Below are 18998 nucleotides of genomic sequence, written 5' to 3' on the forward strand. Positions count from 1 at the left end.
AGCAGCGCCAATGCAGTCGTCGATGTAGCGAAGGAAAAGTGGGGGACAGATACCAGAATATTTTTTTTTCAAAAAATACTTTATTCAGAAATATTACAAAATAAAAATAATTACATACAGGAAAAGAAAACCATTCGTTGACTCTGAGTCCTTATTCAATACAGTTATTAACAATAAAAATTTTGCATTGACTCTGTTCATTTACAAATGAAAGATGTTTACAGTAAATCATGCGTTTACTCTCAACCCTTGGTCAAGAGTTAAGACTTATTAACAATCAAAATTTTCAACAATAAAGGCAGGCAATGGCTCTAATACTTTCCCAAATTAACAATTCCACCCACTCCTTGGGCACCATGTTGATTATCTGTCTACACCGCTGATGAGGGTAGGTCCACGGAACATAGATTGTTCCACAAACCCAACAAAAAGGCAGGCATAGCTAGGACCCATACGGGTGCCCATAGCTACACCTTTAGTTTGGAGGAAGTGGGAGGAGCCAAAGGAGAAGTTATTAAGAGTAAGGACTAATTCCGCTAGACGGAGCAAAACTTTGCCGAACTCATTGACTTTATTAACTTTGCCTCCAACTTTCACCCTGCCTTCAAGTTTACCTGGTCCATTTCCGACACCTTCCTCCCCTTTCTAGATCTTTCTGCCTCTGTCTCTGGAGACAGCTTATCCACTGATGTCTACTATAAGCCTACTGACTCTCACAGCTATCTGGACTATTCCTCTTCTCACCCTGTCTCTTGCAAAAACGCCATCCCCTTCTCGCAATTCCTCCGTCTCCGCCGCATCTGCTCTCAGGATGAGGCTTTTCATTCTAGGACGAGGGAGATGTCTTCCTTTTTTAAAGAAAGGGGCTTCCCTTCCTCCACTATCAACTCTGCTCTTAAACGCATCTCCCCCATTTCACGTACATCTGCTCTCACTCCATCCTCCCGCCACCCCACTAGGAATAGGGTTCCCCTGGTCCTCACCTACCACCCCACCAGCCTCCGGGTCCAACATATTATTCTCCATAACTTCCGCCACCTCCAACGGGATCACACCACTAAGCACATCTTTCCCTCCCCCCCTCTCTCTGCATTCCGCAGGGATTGCTCCCTACGCAACTCCCTTGTCCATTCGTCCCCCCCATCCCTCCCCACTGATCTCCCTCCTGGCACTTATCCGTGTAAGCGGAACAAGTGCTACACATGCCCTTACACTTCCTCCCTTACCAACATTCAGGGCCCCAAACAGTCCTTCCAGGTGAGGCAACACTTCACCTGTGAGTCGACTGGGGTGATATACTGCGTCCGGTGCTCCCAATGTGGCCTTTTATATATTGGCGAGACCCGACGCAGACTGGGAGACCGCTTTGATGAACATCTACGCTCTGTCCGCCAGAGAAAGCAGGATCTCCCAGTGGCCACACATTTTAATTCCACATCCCATTCCCATTCTGACATGTCTATCCACGGCCTCCTCTACTGTAAAGATGAAGCCACACTCAGGTTGGAGGAACAACACCTTATATTCCGTCTGGGTAGCCTCCAACCTGATGGCATGAACATCGACTTCTCTAACTTCCGCTAAGGCCCCACCTCCCCCCGTACCCCATTTGTTACTCATTTTTATGCACACATTCTTTCTCTCACTCTCCTTTTTCTCCCTCTGTCCCTCTGAATATACCTCTTGCCCATCCTCTCGGTCCCCCCCCCCCCCTTGTCTTTCTTCCCGGACCTCCTGTCCCATGATCCTCTCGTATCCCCTTTTGCCAATCACCTGTCCAGCTCTTGGCTCTATCCCTCCCCCTCCTGTCTTCTCCTATCATTTTGGATCTCCCCCTCCCCCTCCAACTTTCAAATCCCTTACTCACTCTTCCTTCAGTTAGTCCTGACGAAGGGTCTCGGCCTGAAACGTCGACTGCACCTCTTCCTACAGATGCTGCTTGGCCTGCTGCGTTCACCAGCAACTTTGATGTGTGTTGCTTGAATTTCCAGCATCTGCAGAATTCCTGTTGTTTGGGTTTTATTAAGAATTGCTATTCTTTTTATAATATTCGTACACTTCTAAATATTGTCTATACCCCGTCACAAACTGATCCTGAATGCGTCATTTCCCTAGACGCTGAAAAAGCCTTTGACAGGGCTGAATGGCCCTACTTATTTAAGGTGCTTGAAATGTTTAACTTCAGCCCGAAATTTATAACCTGGATTAAATTGTTATACCATTCTCCATCTGCAGGCATTCTGACCTCTGCAAGGGGCTGGCAGCTGTTGGTGGACCTCGAAGGGCGGCTGAAGTTCCCCAACCATATCGCAGCCACCACCCTGCGACCTGACATTGTCCTAGTGTCTGAGTCGACTAAGCAAGTGGTGCTGCTGGAGCTGACAGTCCCATGGGAAGATCGCTTGGAGGAGGCCTTTGAAAGGAAGCTGTCCAAGTACGCAGGACTGGTCAGCAACTGTCAGCAGGCTGGATGGAGAGCGAGGTGTCTCCCAGTTGAGGTTGGTTGTAGGGGATTCGTAGCCCATTCTTTAGTTAGAGCCTTCAGCATTTTGGGCATCGAGGGAGAGAGGAAGAGGAGAGCCATCCGCAGTACCACCGATGCGGCAGAGAGGGCCTCAAGATGGCTGTGGCTCAAAAGAGGGGAGCCATGGAGTCATAAGTAGCTAGCCATCTGGACACAAGCTGGGGTCTGATCAGCCCCGGCTGGGCACCTGGAGGAGGTTGCATGATGTTGAAAGACCCGAAACACCCGATGATTCCAGGAACATCACTGAAGATGTGTCCAGAAGCATCAATAGATGTATGTACACAGCTATGGCGTCAGTTCGTACTAATACTGAAAACTCACCTTTTTTCCCTCGAGGTACCAGACAAGGGTGTGCTCTTAGCCCTTTGTATCTGATATAGCATTAGAATCACTAGCAATTGCTATTTGAGAATCTCCTAACATTATTGATATAACTCGTGGGTTAAAGTCTCATAAAGTATCACTTTACGCTGATGATATATTTCCAATCCTCAAAAATCTATCCCAGCAGCTCTAGATTTATTAGCCCAATTTAGTCTTTTTTCAGGATACAAATTAAATCTTAATAAGAGTGAATTTTTCCCTATTAATAAGCAAGTTCCCTTATATCAGAACCTGCCGTTTAGATTGGTTAATAATCATTTTTCATATCTTGGGATTAAAACTACCTGTAAACATAAGGATTTATTTAAGGCTAATTATTTACCCTCAATTGACAATATCACACAACTTTCCTTTAAATGGTCTCCACTTTATTTAACTTTGACTGGTCGTATTAATGCTGTTAAGATGTTTATTCTGCCAAAATTTTTAATATATTTCAGGCATTACCAATTTTTGTTCCAAAATCCTTTTTTGATAAAGTAGACTCTAAAATCTCTTCATTTATTTGGCAAAATAAAAACCCGAGGTTGGGTAGAATACATCTACAGAAAGCTAAGAGAGATGGAGGCTTGGTATTACCTAACCTTAGATTTTATTACTGGGCAATTAATATTCGACACATGAAATTTTGGATACTTGACCAAGGTACATTATCCATTCCTAAATGGGTAGTATTGGAATTACATTCTGTTCAAGGCTATGCACTTGGCTCTATATTAGGATGTTCTCTTCCCTCCGATTTGAAACGGTAGAAGCAGGTTTGCAACCCGATAGTTAAACATACCTTACGTATCTGGTTTCAATTCCGAAAATTTTTTGATCTTAATCAATTTGTGCTAGCGATTCCTATTATTGGCAATATATTTTTCTCCCATCCTCTACGGACCGTGCCTTTCAAATTTGGAAGACTAATGGTATATCACAGTTTTCTGACTTATTTTCAGATGGCTCCCTTATATCTTTTGAACAGTTGTCTAATAAATACAATTTACCAAGAACACATTTTTTTTAGATATTTGCAAGTTAGAAATTTCCTAAATACCATACTCTCTTCCTTTCCGGCCTTACCCCCACTCCCCACAAATATTTTAGACGCTATCAGAAAGGTGTAATGGCTACTATTTATAATACTATCATGAATTTTAGGAAAGCTCCATTCGACAAGATTAGGACTGACTGGGAAAGGGAATTGGGTCTTACTATCCCTGCTGAGGACTGGACCTATATTTTACAACTTGTTAACACTTCCTCTATCTGTTCCAAACACTCTTTAATTCAATTTAAAGTTGTCCATAGAGCACATATCTCTAGAGATAAATTAACTCGTTATTACCCTCATATTAACCGTCTTTGCGATAGATGTCATGGGGAGATAGCCTCCTTGACCCACATGTTTTGGTCTTGTCCTACTTTGAAACCTTTTTGGAAAGACATTTTTAATATTATCTCAAAGGTTCTGAATAGTGATATTTCTCCCCATCCTATTACTGCTATCTTTGGATTACCTAAAACTTCTAATAATTTACCTCCTTCAGCGCGTACAATGATTGCATTTCATACTTTAATGGCAAAAAGATGTATTTTACAACATTGGAAGGAGATTAATGCCCCAACTACGTTTTTTTGGTTCTCTCAAACGATACTGTGTCTAAATTTGGAAAAAATCAGAAGTTATCTTTATGATACTTCAGTTAAATTTGAACAGACCTGGAGATCATTTATTCAATATTTTCATTTAATGTAACTATTTTTTTCTCTCTGACCATGTATACATTCCCTTCGTGGATTTTATCTGTTGGGTTTGAGGACGCGATTGTTTAACTGTTTAAAGTCCAGTATATACCTACTTAGCCCATTGCTTTGCTTTGTTACGTTAGTTGCACGGTAGGTTTTCTTTCTGATTTTTTTGTTCTATTGGTATATATGAAAAATTAGTATGCAATTATATTACCTTGTTATTCTATAATTAACATACGTTGTTTGTATTGTTTTCTTTTGTATTAATATTACTTTTATATTTATATCCTAACAATGTATTGGTTACTATATGTTTTACTCTTTGTGTACTAATTCAACAAAAAGATTTAAAAAGAAAGAAAGATCTTTGTGCCTCTTCCTCATCCCGGGCCTTTCCGATGTTATCATCTCTCCCGGCCACCTGTGCGTAGGAGCCCGCCCGTTTCGGTCAGGCCCTGTACAGGTGCTCCGCCTGCCCGCAGAGGTGGCAGGACTTGGCCTCCGTGTCCCTCCACCTTGCAGTTTCTGCACAGCACAGCCTTACACTGGGCTGCGATGTGCCCCGCCTTGCCGCAGTTCCGGCACACCTTGGGTTGCCCGGCATAAACCAGGAAGCCCCGGTTCCCTCCTATTGCGAACACTGAGGATGGATGGATGACACAGCCGCTGGTGTCCACTCTCAGCTTCACCCTGACCTGCCATTTACTTGTCCATACTCCCAGACTGTCTTGGCGTTCTCACACTTGCCCACGCTCTCCACATATCGCGCTGGGAATGTAAGGATGCCAACGACCGGTACATAGGGGTTAAACATTTGTAGCAGAACCGTTCTCTCTTGCTGCGTTACGTCGGCGTAGAAGGGCTGCGCTTTTAGTAGCGACAGCGGCGCCTCGCTCCCCTTCTCACTGAAGCAGTCACGTAACTTCTGCCACCCTGGGGCATGCCCGAAGGTGACGTCGTAGTAACCGGCGAAATCTTGGACGCTGTAAAGGCCGTCCACCTTGAAACCACGGCAATCCGGTAGCACCTTGCGAATGAAGGTCTCCCTACTGAAACCGTTGCCTTCAAATCTCGAACGCTCAGTCTGACCGTCTTCTTGACCCCAGCCCCACGAATCGAGGCGCTGGTCTCTCCAGCCTTCCTCTTCTCTGATGCGTTCGTCTCTCCAGCCATCCTTCCCTCCATCGCCGCTGCACAGGGGGAAAGGGCCAGATTTCGGAGCCAATGCCCTCCACACTCCACCCCGTGTCAGCCCGAGGCCGCTCCCCTGCCAACGCTCTCTGTATGCTGAAATGACCACCGGCGATCAGAGCGTTTCGGTAAAGAACGCTTGATCTTAGCTCTTCATCACCGTCTCTCCCCTGCCAGGTTAGCTCCTGGAAGTTTTCCTCTCGGCGCCGGACATCACGTGTCAGAACAGATATCCAGAAACAAACTACACAGAGCGATGTGACAGGGAACCAGTCTCCATCATCAGGGACAACACCCCCCTCCCTTAGATTACATCTGCACATGTTGGGAGACCGCCCAACGTGGAGCGAGAGTCCCAAGGGCAGCGACGATCGGGGGAAGTCGCAGTTGAACGATCGACTTGTCAGTGAGTTCCAACTTTGCGCAACGGACTGTTTAATAAGATTGGGCCCTTGTTTTTTTTCCGTTTCTTTACTGACCATGTAGTCTTGGCGGAAAAGGATCTTGGCGATTGTAGGGATGACTTGTACTGGACTGAAAAGCTTGAGAATGTAGGTATTAAGAAAGAGGATGTGCTGGAGCTTTTGGATAAGTCACCGGGACCAGACGGGATGTACCCCAGGCTACTGTGGGAAGCAAGTGAGGAGTTTGCTGAACCTCTGGCAATTATCTTTGCATCATCAATGAGGACAGGAGAGGCTCCGGAGGATTGGAGAGTAGCGGATGTTGTTCCCTTATTCAAGAAAGGGAGTAGAGATAGCCCAGGAAATTATAGGCCAGTGAGTCTTACTTCAGTGGTAGGTAAGTTGATGGAGAAGACCCTGAGAGGCAGGATTTGTGAACATTTGGAGTGGCATAATATGATTAGGAATAGTCAGCATGGCTTTGTCAAAGGCAGGTCGTGCCCTACGTACTGACTGAATTTTTTGAGGATGTGACTAAGCACATTGAAGAAGGTAGAGCCATGGTTGTAGTGTACATGGATTTTAGCAAGCCATTTGATAAGATACCCCATGCAAGGCTTATTGAGAAAGTAAGGAGGCATGGGATCCAAGGGGACATTGCTTTGTGGATCTAGAACTGGCTTTCCCACAGAAGGCAAAGAGTGGTTGTAGATGGGTCATATTCTGCATGAAGGCCGGTGACCAGTGGTGTGCCTCAGGGATCTGTTCTGGGACCCCTACTCTTTGTGATTTTTATAAATGACCTGGATGAGGAAGTGGAGGGGTGGGTTAGTAAATTTGCTGATGACTCAAAGGTTGGGTGTGTTGCGGACAGTGTGGATGGCTGTCAGAGGTTAAAGTGGGACATTGATAGGATGCAAAGCTGGGCTGAAAAAAGGCAGATGGCGTTCAACCCAGCTAAGTGTGAGGTGGTTCATTTTGGTAGGTCAAATATGTTGGCAGAATATAGTATTAATGATGACTCTTGGCGGTGTGGAGGATCAGAGGGGTCTTGGGGTCTGAGTCCATAGGACACTCAAAGCTGCTACGCAGGTTGACTCTATGGTTACGAAGGCATACAGTGCATTGGCCTTCATCAATCGTGGGATTGAGTTTAAGAGCCGAGAGGTAATGTTGCAGCTCCTTAGGACCCTGGTCAGACCCCACCTGGAGTACTGCGCTCAATTCTGGTCGCCTCACTATAGAAGGATGTGGAAACCGTAGAAAGGGTGCAGAGGAGATTTACAAGGATGTTGCCTGGATTGGAGGGCATGCCTTGTGAGAATAGATTGAGTGAATTCAGCCCTTTCTCCTTGGAGCGACAGAGGATGAGAGGTGGCTGATAGAGGTGTACAAGATAATCAGAAGCATTGATTGTGTGGATAGTCAGAGGCTTTTCCCCAGGGCTGAACTGGCTAGCACGAGAGGGCATAGTTTTTAGGTGCTCGGAAGTAGGTACAGAGGAGATGTCAGGGGTAAGTTTTTCTATGCAGAGAGTGGTGAGTGCATGGAATGGGCTGCCAGCGGTGGTGGTGGAGGCGGAAACAAAACGGTCTCTTAAGAGACTCCTGGATGGGTACATGGAGCCTAGAAAAATAGAGGGCTATGGGTAACCCGAGGTAATTTCTAAGGTAGGGACATGTTCGGCACAGCTTTGTGGGCCAAAGGGCCTGTATTGTGCTGTAGATTTTCTTTGTTTCTATGTGTCAATGTTCCCACCGCTATCTCTCCCTCCCTCAACCATACAGGTAAAATATCATCAACACGTTATCTACTGGGGAGGCAAAAGAACTGATGCAACATTACAGTGGTTTGCAAGCTTTAAATATACTTAATATGTTTTGGAAAGAGATACATTTACAAAAAGTAGGAAGTTAAGGACTAAAATTTCCACTCAGTAGATTAGTAAGTTATAAAATGATTTCTTCTCAAATTTAAGCGGCGTCGTATCATGTCCAAGACGGAAGAGGCTGGAGCGTAAGTGGACAGGGGCATCAGCGCACTGTAGAGGCGTTGAATCGCCTAGAAACGGCTGAAGTGGTTTTTCTGCAGATTATTGCCAACGTGGACTGTTACCGCCTGCAAGATGAAAAGTGAAAGTTTACTTTGAACTTGGAACTTTGAAAAATTTTCTATCAAAATATGTACAGTACTGTGCCAAATTCTTAGGGACAGACACAGACACACAAACATATATATAAATAGCGTGCCAAAGACTTTTGCACAGTGCTGTAGTGATTTTATGGATTTCACTGTACTGCTGCAAAAAAAATACAAATTTCATTATGTATGTGAGTGATGATCAACCTGATTCTGATGTGGGTCTCTATTGTGGACTGGGAGAGGGGGGATCATGGTTGGGAATAGGGGAAGGGAGAGGCAGTGAGTGGGAAGCACCAGAGAGACATCCGTAATGATCAATAAACCAATTGTTTGGAATCAAATGGCCTTGCCTGGTGTCTCAGGGCTGGGTGTGTCTGCAACCACGCTATCCAAGTGCATTGGCACTCCTCCTCTGCCACCTGTCCCACACCCCTCCCGCGGTGCTCCACCCTCGCCATTCCCAACATTCTTTGCTCCTGCCAGATTTACAAGCTCGCTCTCCGCTCCATGTTGACAAATACAGCGCTGTGTGCAAAAGTCTCAGGCACCCTAGCTAGATAGATATGTAATGCTCGGCTCGGTCAACTCACGTCCATCTAGGGGAACTGCCGTAGGCCCTACCAAACTGTGTACTCACGTTTGCGTAGACGCTACGTAATGCACCCCGATACAAGCCCACACTGTAAAATATCAGACAATACACAATGTACGGTTAAGTTACACTTTATAACTCTTTTTGGTGGTGTGGTTAGTGGACACAAAAAAAAAACAAAGGTGCCACTCAGTAAATTTGTCAGTTTTGTGCACCAAATTAAGTCGTTGGAGCTCACTCCTCCCCGATCCGTCCACGTAACAACCTCCGAACCTCCAACAGCCTTCGAACTGTCGAATTCCGGTATCCGCCATCCCGGAACCGCCGACCGCTCCCGCACTCGTCTGTCGTCTTCACTCACCTTGAGCAGGTACGCAAATTGGGTGTGACATATATATGTGAATAGGGCTTCTTATAATGTCAGGCACTGAACCAAGATGAAAGAAATACATGAATTCCCCAGCTCCACAGAAATATAGTGATAGTTACGACATGAACAAGATTATAGCCTATCACTACACTTCAGTGTGTAACTGGTGTAATAAAACATATAATACTTAATTTAATAATATGACAAAGTATTGCATGGTTGTACTCACTAATTATCATAAAATATAATTATCAAGCAAGTAAAGTAACGTTGTTTGCTTGGAAGCCATAGGGTTGTCAGTGAGAAAAATTTACCTTTGTATTGGCGAGCGCCACAGATGTAGCCTGACTTCTACGGCTGAGTCAGAGCAGACAGCAGGGCCCGCAGTGCTGAGCAGTGTTCCTAAGCAGGTATCAAAATAACAGAAATAAAGCAAGTAAGTTTTTTACACTTTCAGCCACCTAAATTGGAACCAAGTAATCAAGTATGAAACAAGAACGGCTGATGAACGATTGGTAAAGCCACGAATATTGGTGAATATTAGTATCAAAAGCGGTAGGTTGGCAACTCTGCCTCGTACCGTTTCTCTCGCAGAAATGGTTGGACAGGAAGTGTACCTGTGTGTGTGGATACCCACAATATCCTCACACATCGGGTATTACGTGGTTAGACCAATACAAATCCTGTTTAGTCTTTAAGTATATAAAAAGTGAAAGAAGCTTGAATCTTTACGGAAATTATAATTGTATCTGTACGAATAGAAAATATCGCATTTCGTAAGTGAGAAATGTTAACGGGGAGGACAGCAACCATTTGGGAGGTTTGGAAATGTATTTCGTCTCGTTCATTGCTCACTACTCTTTTTCCTATCAACACAAAGATAAAAAGAGCCTCTTTCCAATCAACTATAGCGGCCGCTGTTAAATTCCCCGCTTGTATATTTTGACATTTTTTACAGAGGTGCCGGAGTGGCACTCTGGTGAGATCCAGCAGCAGTGCACCCCTGGCTGAGGGGTAATAACTGTTCCTGACCCTGGTGGTGTGGGTCCTGAGGCTCCTGTACCTCCTTCCTGATGGTTGAGTGGTAATAACTGTTCCTGACCCTGGTGGTGTGGGTCCTGAGGCTCCTGTACCTCCTTCCTGATGGTTGAGTGGTAATAACTGTTCCTGAACCTGGTGGTGTGGGACCTGAGGCTCCTGAACCTTCACCCTGATGGTTGAGTGGTAATAACTGTTCCTGAACCTGGTGGCACTGAAGGCACTACGCTGACTGTGGTGCTTCACAGACACTTAGATAGGCTGACGGATGATGGAAAATGGCAGGCTGTGTGGGAGGGGAGGGTTAGGTTGATTGATTCATTAATTGAGAGACGGCACAGAATTGACCCTTCCGGCCCTTCGAGCCTCACCGCCCAGCAATCTCCCGATTTAACCCCAGCCTAATCACGGGGCAATTTACAATGACCAATTAAACTACTGACTGGTACGTCTTTGGACAGTGGGAGGAAACCGGAGCACCCAGAGGAAACCCCAGAGAAAACTTCTGGCGTTCACCTTTTTTTTTTACCTGCCATGACTGTTGAGGTCCCTTTGTCTAATCCTGGGTTTTGTGGAACAGGTAGAGCCACGGAGGTGCAAAGCTGGGGGCTTGGAGGACACGCACAGCTTCCCTCTGCTCCTGTCCTCAGTCACCCTCTCGGGATAGGTAGACGCGTTGGGAAACCTCTCGGCAACTTGATTCTGCTGGTGCTCGGGTGGGTTCCTGCAGTCGCGTTCCACAGCACTGTCCCGTAACCAGCTCATGCAGCACATCCTGTCTAGGGTATGAACTGAATACTTTAGCTATCGAAACACATTCAAGATTGTTTAGTGTCATTTTCAGTACCCAAGGGTCAAGGAGAATGAAATAATCGTAACTCTGGATGGGATGCAGGAGATAAATAAAACACACCAAGCCAAACAGAAGAAAATCTGCAGATGCTGGAAATCCAAGGCAACACACACAAAGTGCCAGAAAAACTCAGCAGGTCAGGCAGCATTTACGGAAAAGTGTAAACAGTTGACGCATTAGGCTGAGACCCTTCATCAGGACTGGAAAGGAAGGGAGAAGACGTTGAGGGTGGGGGAGGAGAGGAAGAAGTACGAGGTGGTAGGTGATAGGTGAGACCAGAAGAGGGGGTGGGGTGAAGTAAAGAGCTGGGAAGTCGATTGGTGGAAGTGATGAAGGGCTGGGGAAGGGGGAATCTGATAGGAGAGGACAGAAGGCCATGGAAGAAGGGGACAATGGTGGAGCACCAGAGGGAGGTGATGGGCAGGTAAGGAGATAAGGTGAGAGAGAGAAATGAGAATGGGGAATGGTGAAGAAGAAAACTAGAAGTTCGACAAATCGATGCTTAACTCACTACTAAGATAAACTCCATAAGGTAAAGAACACAATAATAATAATAATAATAAAAACACAATAAATATAAATACATAAGATAGCTTATATACATGGATTGATTGTACGTGCATAAAGTGACTCCAGGCACAGGAGTGTCTCAAAATCACAATCAGCTTTAATACCATCAGTATATCCCATGAAATTTGTCGTTGTACGGCAGCAGTACCTTGCAATAGAAAATAAAAACTGTAAATGACAGTAAATATATAAAAAATTAAACAATTAAATAAGTTGTGCAGAAAGACAAAAAGAAAATAGTGAGTTAGTGTTCACGGGTTCAATGTCCATTCAGAAATCTGATGACGGGGGAGAGGCTGTTCCTGAATCACTGAGTGTCTGTACAGAAGGTGACTCTGACAGGAAATGATCAGGTAGTGGTGGTTGGGGGTGTGGGTTAGTCACTGTTTCTGAGTCTGGTGGTCCAGGCGTGGATGCTATGCAGCCTCCTCCCTGATGGGAGAGGGACAAACAGACCGTGAGCAGGGTGGGTGGGATCCTCCCTGACATTACTGGCCCTTTCCCGGCCCTTGATGGTGGGTAAGCTCCTGGACCGGCTTCACTCACCCCCCGGTGGCTAGTGGGTGTGGACCCACTTCTGGGGATCCTGCGTTCTGATGTTTGATGTTCTGAGCGTTACTCGTTTGTTGTTTCTGTTGTTTGCGTGACTTTGCACGTCTGATGGTCTTGTATCGTGGGTTGCTTTCTTTAAGTGGGTTCTCTGACATTTCTTTGTTTTGTGGCTGCCTGCAAGAAGATGAGCCTCGAGGCTGTGCACCGTAAGCATACTTTGATAATTACTGTGCTTTGTACTTTGAACTTGGAATACATCCTTGATGGCTGGTAGTCTGGTGCTGGTGACGCGTTGGGCACTTAATTGTTTCCTGAAACACTTAATTCAACAACTAATAATTCAGTTTTACTCAGCCCACAAGGCTGTGATAAGATCTAGCACACATTCAGAATTTTAAAAAAATGTTCCTACACAAGGTTTATTAGCCACTTTATTCGGTACACTGGCTCGTAAATGCAAATATCGAAGCAGCCAATCATGTGGCAGCAGCTCAGTGCATGAAAGCATGCAGACATGGTGAAGAGGTTCAGTTGTTGCTCAGTCTAAGCATCAGAATGGGGGAAGAAATGTGATCTAAGTGACTTTGACCGTGGAATGATTGTTGGTGCCATACGGGGTGGTTTGAGTACTTCAGAAACTGCTGATCTCCTGTGGATTTTCAAGCACAACAGTCTCTGGAGTTTATAGAGAATGGTGTGAAAAACTAAAAAAAATCCCGTGAGCAGCAGTTCTGTGGGTGAAAACACTTTGTTAATGAGAGAGGTCAGAGGAGAATGGCCAGGCTCTTAGGCACCCTAGCTCGCGCTCTCTCTCTCTCTCTCTCTCTCTCTCTCGGTATATATATATATAGCCTTTTGCACTGTACTGCACACGTATAAATGAACTTGAATCTTGAACCTTGAGAACAGCTGACAATCTCTCTGGCTATCCATCCCACAGGATGATGACGGGTCCTTTCAGTCAGTTAGTGGGGTTTGATATGTGCATCCTGGAGTGACTGTACAGGCCGATCCTTGACGGGCACTGCTTGCCACATGCTTGGCAGGTGAGGCCTGGAGGGACAGCAGGGGCAGAAGCTCTGTTGTGGCGCTTCCTGTGCCTTTCCTCTGTTGCCTCGTTGAGCTTGTTCTCAGCAGCGTCCACACCTTTTCTGATGGCGTCCCTCCACTGTGAGCAATCTTGAGCCAGATCTTCCCATGTTGATGGGGCAATGTCAGCTTTCTTGAGGCTCCTGTGCAGAACTTCCTTGTACCGTAGTCGCTGGCCTCCTCGTTTTTGGGTACTACTGGACAGTTGGCCGTACAAGATGTCCTTGGGCAGTCTTCCGCCAGGCATTCTGACAACATGTCCTGCCCAGCGCAGTTGGGCTGACATCACCAAGGTTGAAACTGCTGGCATTCCGGCTCGAGGGAGGACCTCGGTATTGGAGACCTTGTCTCACCGGGTGACCTTCATCAGAGAACATAGGTGACGCTGCTGCAGTTGGTCAAGCTGGCATAAGTGTCTCTGACATGGGCACCATGTCTCACATCCGTATAACAAGGTTGATATGGCAACGGCCCTGTGTACCTTGCACTTGGTGGCCAACCTGATGTTCTGTGACCAAACTCGATCTTTCAGCTGACCAAAGACAAAGCAGGCTTTTCTGGTTCTTGACTCAGTCTCTACATCCAGAGAAGCTGAGAATGTTATTATGCTTCCCAGGTAGCAAAACTTGTTGAGAGCATTGAGACTAGTGTCATCAATGAGTTCAGTTGGTTCTTCGTAGCTTCAGCCAGGAGCTGGTTGGTACAAAACTTTCGTCTTTTTCAGGCTGATTGTCAGTTCGAAGCTTTTGGCTGCACTGGTGATCTCCTGTAAGTCTTCGAGAGAGTGGGCAACCAGTGCACGGTCATTAGCAAACTGTAGCTCATGCGCCACAATGTCCCTGCCTTTTGATCTTGCTCTCAATCTTGCGAGGTTGAGGAGCCCGCCATCAGCCCTCGTTTGTAGGAAGACCCCTGACTTCAGGTCTGATGTGGCATCCTAAAGAACAGCAGTGAAGAATGGTCCAAACAGAGTAGGAGCCGGAACACAACCCTGTTTTACGCCGTTGCTGATGGAAAATGGGTTTGACAACTCACCACACATGTTGATGCGGCCTTCCATGCCTTTGGGGAACTGACGGATGATGTTGGTTAGGCATGGGGGGAGCAACCGAATTTTGGCAGGAGCTTCCACAGCTGACAATACTCTGAATGTGGTCTGAAGGTTATGTTTCCCTTACTTTGAGATTCAAAGTTCAACGTAAATCTATTTTTGAAGTACATATACGCCACCATATACTACCCTGAGATGAACTTTCTTGCGGGCATTCACAGTAGGACAACGAACTGCAGCAGAATCAATGAAAATCTGCACACAAAGACTGACGAGCAACCAACGTGCAAAAAAAACCAGACAAATAAATAAATAGTACCGAGAACACAAACTGCAGAGTCCCTGAAAGTGAGGAACCTCATGTTTTGAGTTAATTAATTAATTTATTTGATGTTATTAACATACAGTGTGGAGTAAACCCTTCCGTTGTGCCACCCAGCAATCCCCCGATTTAATCCCAGCCCAATCACAGGACAGTTTTACAACCACCAATCAACCTACCAACTGGTAGGTCTTTGGGCTGTGGGAGGAAACCAGAGCACCCGGAGGAAACCCTCGTGGTCATGGGGAGAACATACAAATTCTCTATGGGCAACGGCTGAAATTGAACTGGGGTCGCTGGTAATGTAAAGTATTGCGCTAACCACTACGCTACAGTATTGCCCCACGGAATCCTCATGCAAATCTAGCAGAGTTTGAGCAGTTTTGTAAAGAAGGAAGGGGAAGGGGAAAAATTGCAGTGTCCAGATGTGCAAAGCTGATGGAGACCTGTCCACACAGACTCAAGGCTATAATTGCTGCCAAAGGTGCATCTACTAAATAGTGACTTGAAGGGGAAAAATATTTAGGTAGTCAATTATTTTGTGTTTAATAATTGTAATTAATTAAGAGCACTTTGTAGAGATCTGTCTTCACTTGTTCACAAAAGAGGTCTTCTCTGTTGATCAGTGTCAAAACAGCCAAATTAAATCCACTATGATTCAGAGTTGTAAAACAACAAAACATGAAAACCTCCAAAGGGGACGAATGCTTTTTTAGAGGCACTGTACACACAATCGCTGACAAGCAACCAATGGGCAAGAGAAGACAAACTGTGCAAATACAAAGACTAAACAAGTAATACTGAGAACACAAACTGTGGAGTCCCTGCAAGTGAGGAAACCCAGATTTTAAGTTTAGAAGGCTAAAAGGTTGTATTTCACTTACTGTAACCCCAGCAGTTGCAACAGGAATCACGCTGATCCCGAGGTGCATTTGAAATCTCCTCAGTGACATTAACGTGCCCTGCAGCATCAGTCTGTCCGGAACAATTCACATTGCTTGCCAGGCCCACTTGGCTGCGGTTGCGTTTCAGGACCTTAGACAACCTCTTGATGGCCTTCGAGGCGGCATGCGGGTTGCCCGTTGCGCTCAGCGTCTCTCTAGCGGCCTTTTGCCCCCCCTGGGGGAACGCCTGGGCCTCGGGGCCACCTTGGCTCCTGGGCTGACTCTGGACCTCAGGGAGGAATTGCCTCGAGCTCCCATTCTGCTCTGTGCTTTCGGCCGGCAGCGTGCCGCACGCATCCGCTGGTTCGGTTTCCTCGCCAACAACTGCGCTCTTCTGGTCAAGCTCCTCGAAGATCTCCGACTGGGTATTCTGAAGAAAACAGAAATATAGATGAAAGGTTTAGAACACAGAATGTTGCAGGCCATTCAGCCCACAATGTTGTGCTGACCTCATAACCTATTCGTAGATAGACCATAAATCTTAGCAACAGAATTAGGCCACTTGGCCCTCCGAGTCTGCTCCACCATTCTTTCATGGCTGATTGATTGTCCATCTCAACCCCAGCCTTCTGCCTTCTCCCCATAACCTCTGACACACTTACTAATCAAGAGCCTCTTAACCTTCATTTTAAGTACACCCAACGACTTGGCCTCCACAGCCGTCTGTGGCGATGAATTCCAGATTCACCACCCTCTGGCTAAAGAAATTCCTCCTCATCTCCGTTCTAAAGGGACGTCCTTCTATTCCATCGTGGCTGATTTATAACCTCAACCACATTCTCCTGCCTTCTCGCCATAACCTTTGATGCCCTGACTAATCAAGAGCCTATCAAACTCTGGTTTTAAATATCCCCAATGACTTGGCCTCCACAGCCGCCTGTGGCGATGAATTCCAGATTCACCACCCTCTGGCTGAAAAAATTCTTCCCCATCTCTATTCTAAAGTGACGAACCTCATTTCTGAGGCTGCACTGTCTGGTACTCCACTCTCCCACTTTCAAAAACATCCTCTCCACGTCCGCTCTGTCTAGACATTTCAGTCTAACCTGACTGAGATATTTTAAAGAAAAGGTACGGTGTTGGATCAGTTTAATGTTCTCGGGAAATAATTGCAAGGGACCCATTAGTATCTGTTCTAAACTCGGACAGTTTCTTTCAGGATGGGCAATGCAGTAACTGCATTTGCCACCTGGAAGCATGAGGGGAAACTTTTTCACTCAGAGGGTGGGGAGAGTTTGGAACAAGCTGCCAGCATAAGTGGTGCGTGCGAGCTCGGTTCCCACGTTTAAGAGAAGTTTGGATAGGTACATGGATGGTAGGGGATATGGATGGCAATGGTCCCGGTTTCAGGTCGATGGGAATAGACGGTTTAAAATGGCTGGGCATGGACTAGATGGGCTGAAGGGCCTGTTTCTCTGCCGTATTTTTCTATGACTCTCCGACGCCACAGGAATCTTCTACCTTGTGGGAATGGAGCTTTCCCAACTGCTTTCACTCCCACCACCCCCCCACCTGGGCATGGGGTTAAAAACCCAGAGCTGCAGAAACCCCAACAGAAGTTCCATCCCTGGAAGAGGAAGGATATGCCAAGAAGATGGGCCACACCTGGGAACAGGTTGAAAGACTCCCAGGATGGAGGACTCTGGTGAGCTGCTGTCAAAGGCCTGTGCCCCAGATGGCGTTAGTGGTTCTGTAAGTTGGTGTTCGCTCCCCACACTGCATTCTCGATCCAGCCAAGCCACTACAATCAGGGGGCCGGTTCAGGCCGAGCAGTGATGGGACCACTGAACAGACTCTCTATACACTGACTGGCCTGATCTCAAATAATAACAAGACAGCCCATAGAGAAGTGGTCATCACCCTGACACAGTGGTGTCAAGAAAACAACCTCTCCCTCAATGTCGCAAAAACAAAGGAGCTGGTTGTGGACTACAGGAGGAATGGGGACATCAATTGACATCAATGGATCTGGGCTTGAGAGGGTGAACAGCTTCAAATTCCTCGGTATACACGTCACCGAGGACCTCACGTGGTCTGTACACATCAGCTGTGTGGTGAAAAAAGCACAGCAGCGCCTCTTTCACCTCAGACAGTTGAAGAAATTCGGCATGAGTCCCCAGATCCTAAGAACTTTCTACAGGGGCACAACTGAGAGCAACCTGACTGGCTGCATCAGTGCCTGGTATGGGAACTGTACCTCCCTCAATCGCAAGACTCTGCAGAGAGTGGTGTGGACAGCCCAGCACATCTGTAGTTGTGAACTTCCCATGATTCAGGACATTTACAAGGACAGCTGTGTACAAAGGGCCTGCAGGATCATTGGGGACCCAAGTCACCCCAACCACAAACTGTTCCAGTTGCTACCATCCAGGAAATGGTACCGCAGCATTAAAGCCAGGACCAACAGGCTCCAGGACAGCTTCTTCCAGCAGGCCATCAGACTGATTAATTCACGCTGACACAACCGTATTTCTGAGCTATACTGACCGTACTGTTGTATAACTTACTGGACATACTATTTATTACAAATTACTACAATTTACATATTGCACATTCAGACGGAGATGTAACATAAAGATTTTTACTCCTCGTGTATGTGAAAGATGTAAGAAATAATATTCAATTCAATCAAATTCAATTCGGCCTCTCACTGGGTCAGTGAGACGGGCTGGCAGCTGCTCTTGCCACACCTGTTCGCTCCCCTGTCGTAGTTCTTCCCGTGACCCTGTCCCGTGCACTATTTCTGTTCATTTCCATCTTACAGACCGTTCTCAGGAACTGAACCCTGTCTACTCCTGAGAGAGCCTGTAAACGCATGGAATCCTATAAGGGTCATAGAATGCATCCAGTCATTGGGTGGTGAATCTGTGAAATTTGTTACCACAAGACAGCTGCGGAGGCCAGGTCATTGGGTATATTTAAACCGAAGGTTGGCAGGTTCTTGATTAGTCAGGGCGTCAAATGATATGGGGAGAAGGCAGGAGAACAGGGTTGAGAGAGATAGTAAATCAGCCACAATGGAATGGCAGAGCAGACTCAATGGGCCAAATGGCCTAATTCTGCTCCTATGTCTTATGGTTTTACAGAGGCCAAAAAATGCATGAAGGCTGCTCCAGTTTCTAGTATTTTCTAAAATTTTGTCATTTTAAAATGAATTTTATAAGCTCAATGGTAGAGTATTTGAGTACAGATTAGCAGCCAATGGGTCATTTAGTTCATAAATAGGCCTTTC

General features: G+C 46.1%; 1 protein-coding gene across 1 annotated transcript in view; it reads right to left on the reverse strand.

Annotated features, from left to right (window-relative positions):
- Nucleotides 1-14131: 14131 nt before the first annotated feature.
- LOC140192260 (uncharacterized) overlaps nt 14132-18998 on the reverse strand; it is a 72354-nt gene continuing 67487 nt past the window's right edge. The window contains exons 12-14 of the mRNA XM_072249935.1: nt 15707-16136; nt 14820-14842; nt 14132-14386 (exon numbers count right to left, since the gene is read on the reverse strand). Coding sequence (XP_072106036.1) covers nt 14132-14386; nt 14820-14842; nt 15707-16136 — 708 coding nt within the window. The remainder of the gene's footprint in view (nt 14387-14819; nt 14843-15706; nt 16137-18998) is intronic.

Source organism: Mobula birostris, unplaced genomic scaffold (genome assembly GCF_030028105.1).
Source record: "Mobula birostris isolate sMobBir1 unplaced genomic scaffold, sMobBir1.hap1 H_1, whole genome shotgun sequence".
Lineage (NCBI taxonomy): Eukaryota > Metazoa > Chordata > Chondrichthyes > Myliobatiformes > Myliobatidae > Mobula > Mobula birostris.